General features: G+C 48.5%; 1 protein-coding gene across 16 annotated transcripts in view; it reads right to left on the reverse strand.

Annotated features, from left to right (window-relative positions):
• The window catches only part of ABI2 (abl interactor 2), a 77,375-nt gene extending 76,517 nt beyond the window's left edge, over nucleotides 1-858 (reverse strand). For all 16 annotated transcript variants that reach the window (XM_018554041.1, XM_018554042.1, XM_018554040.1 and 13 more), the window contains exon 1: nucleotides 537-858. In XM_018554041.1, the coding sequence (XP_018409543.1) occupies nucleotides 537-653 (117 nt within the window). In that variant the 5' untranslated portion in view covers nucleotides 654-858. The remainder of the gene's footprint in view (nucleotides 1-536) is intronic.
• Nucleotides 859-2,063: the final 1,205 nt, after the last annotated feature.

The raw sequence follows: 2,063 nt of genomic DNA on the forward strand, positions 1-2,063 counted from the left end.
CCCCCCTGAGAATGGCATCAATGAGCTATGATGATCAGATTGATGACATGTAGGACTGCTGGTGCTGGTGTGTATCTCCAGGTATGATTATAAATAGGCATCGATCGTGCTTCATCTCCATTCACATGGTATGATCCTGGATCAGCCTATGGAAATCTGCCACCACAAGAAGCAGAAGAGGAATGACGGCTGAGATCGGGCATGAACCCGAGCAAATCAATGAGATCAGACCGTCCAGTTGATTAGAGACCGGGTACATTGGGCACCATGCCAAGCCCCTCGCCACCAATATAGGGACCTCCCCGGTGAAGAAAAGGTCAGTGCAGCGCCGATGATCAGATATAATGGTATTAGATGAGCAGCGAGCGATGTCAGCCTATAATCCGGCATATGAACACAATGATGAGGATATACACGGCGCTGTGCTCGGTCCCCAGGGTCGTCGTGTGTATTCCGCACACACCCCCACATACACACACAGAGCTCTCCATCCTTCAACCACCCCCCATTGGCATCCATCCGTCCTCTCCACACACCTGAATGTAGTTGTTTTCGCAGTAGTCGGCCACCCTTTCCAAATTGGTATAACTGTCGAGCAGGGCCCGCCGGCCGCCGGGGATCTCCTCCTCCAGCAGCATCTGCAGCTCCGCCATGTTTTTCTCAACACATTCTCCTCCTAGGAGCCCCGCTACACTGCGGAGGGAGAGCGAGGAAAGGCGAGCGCGGGAACGCGCGCCGAATGAAAAAAAAAACCTGAAGGCGCGCTCCCACACTCTCTCAGCAAGGGGGCATGTCCAGAAAGGCGCGCGCCCGGGCTCACAGCTGTGGAGGATGCGATTGCGCCTGCGCAATACAAATGGGGGGTGGGGGCTTTCGTAGGGGGAGCGCGCAATCTTGCCTTCTGCTTTATCGCCGCTTCGTAGGGTTTCCTAGCAACAGAGAGACATTGAGAAAAAGGGGCACGATGGCGGTGACCCGAAGCTCTCCGCTGTCATTCATTTAGAGGGACTGTCCATTTTTTGGAAGCAATGCCTCTTGTCCCTCAATCTTCTTCTCTTTTTGGTCTGGTGTACAAACCACTAAAAACAATATTATATTACACTATTGAAAGTGTAAGGTTCTTTTTTTTTTTTACACAATTGAGGTCTGCGTTTATAACAAGAGTGTTAACACACAAGCGCTGTGTTGAGGCAGCTCATTCACATGAACAGGCCGCCTAACGCACCACAACAAACCAAAAATCAGACCTGCTGCACTTTTACTAGTAAAACCCACCGCAAAACACAGTAGTGCATTACCGCGCGTTGTGAAGGAGCATGTTCACAATAATGTCATCACAGTGCACTAATAAATGTAGCATTCATTACAACAGCTCATTGTTGTGTATGGGCCTTTATACTGTAATAACTCTTTCATTCAACTTCAGCACTGTGATAATTTGACTGACAATTGGTCATGTAAAACCTATAATGAGAGAGCCTGGGGCTGTTGCAGGGATCTCAAGTCTCCCTGATGTTCAGGGAGTCTCCCTCTATTAGATAGCGGCTCCCTGACGTCCGCGAGAGAGGCATTTTCTCCCTGAAAGGTTTACTCTGAGTAAACATTTCCGGTAAGATATCAGTGGGTAAGGTTTCAGAGTGAGGCTTGCCTCCTGGAGGAAGGTCATGTGATCTCTAGAGTGGCCTCAGAACGAGGCTTGGCTCCTGGAGGAAGGTCATGTGATCTCTAGAGTAGCCTCAGAACGAGGCTTGGCTCTTGGAAGGAAGAAGCTACTTGCTGCACAGAGAGGGCGGACATAGACTACTATTGAGAGCAGGTACAGGCACTGCTGCAGGGTTGAGAGAGTGCTGTTAACCCTTTGTGGATAATATAGAATAAATTATATGTCCTGGTTGTCTAGTTATAGATAACATTTATTTATTCTGCTGCCCATAGCAGCCAGTCATCTGTGTATCAGGGACTTTACTCCTCAGCGTTTTTTTAAAAAGGTCTTGGGCTGTCTAATAAATTGTGACCTTTACACTGACAGATACTTGAACATCAATTCACAAATCTGATGTATA

Source organism: Nanorana parkeri, unplaced genomic scaffold (genome assembly GCF_000935625.1).
Source record: "Nanorana parkeri isolate BGI_ZX_2015 unplaced genomic scaffold, ASM93562v1 scaffold139, whole genome shotgun sequence".
Lineage (NCBI taxonomy): Eukaryota > Metazoa > Chordata > Amphibia > Anura > Dicroglossidae > Nanorana > Nanorana parkeri.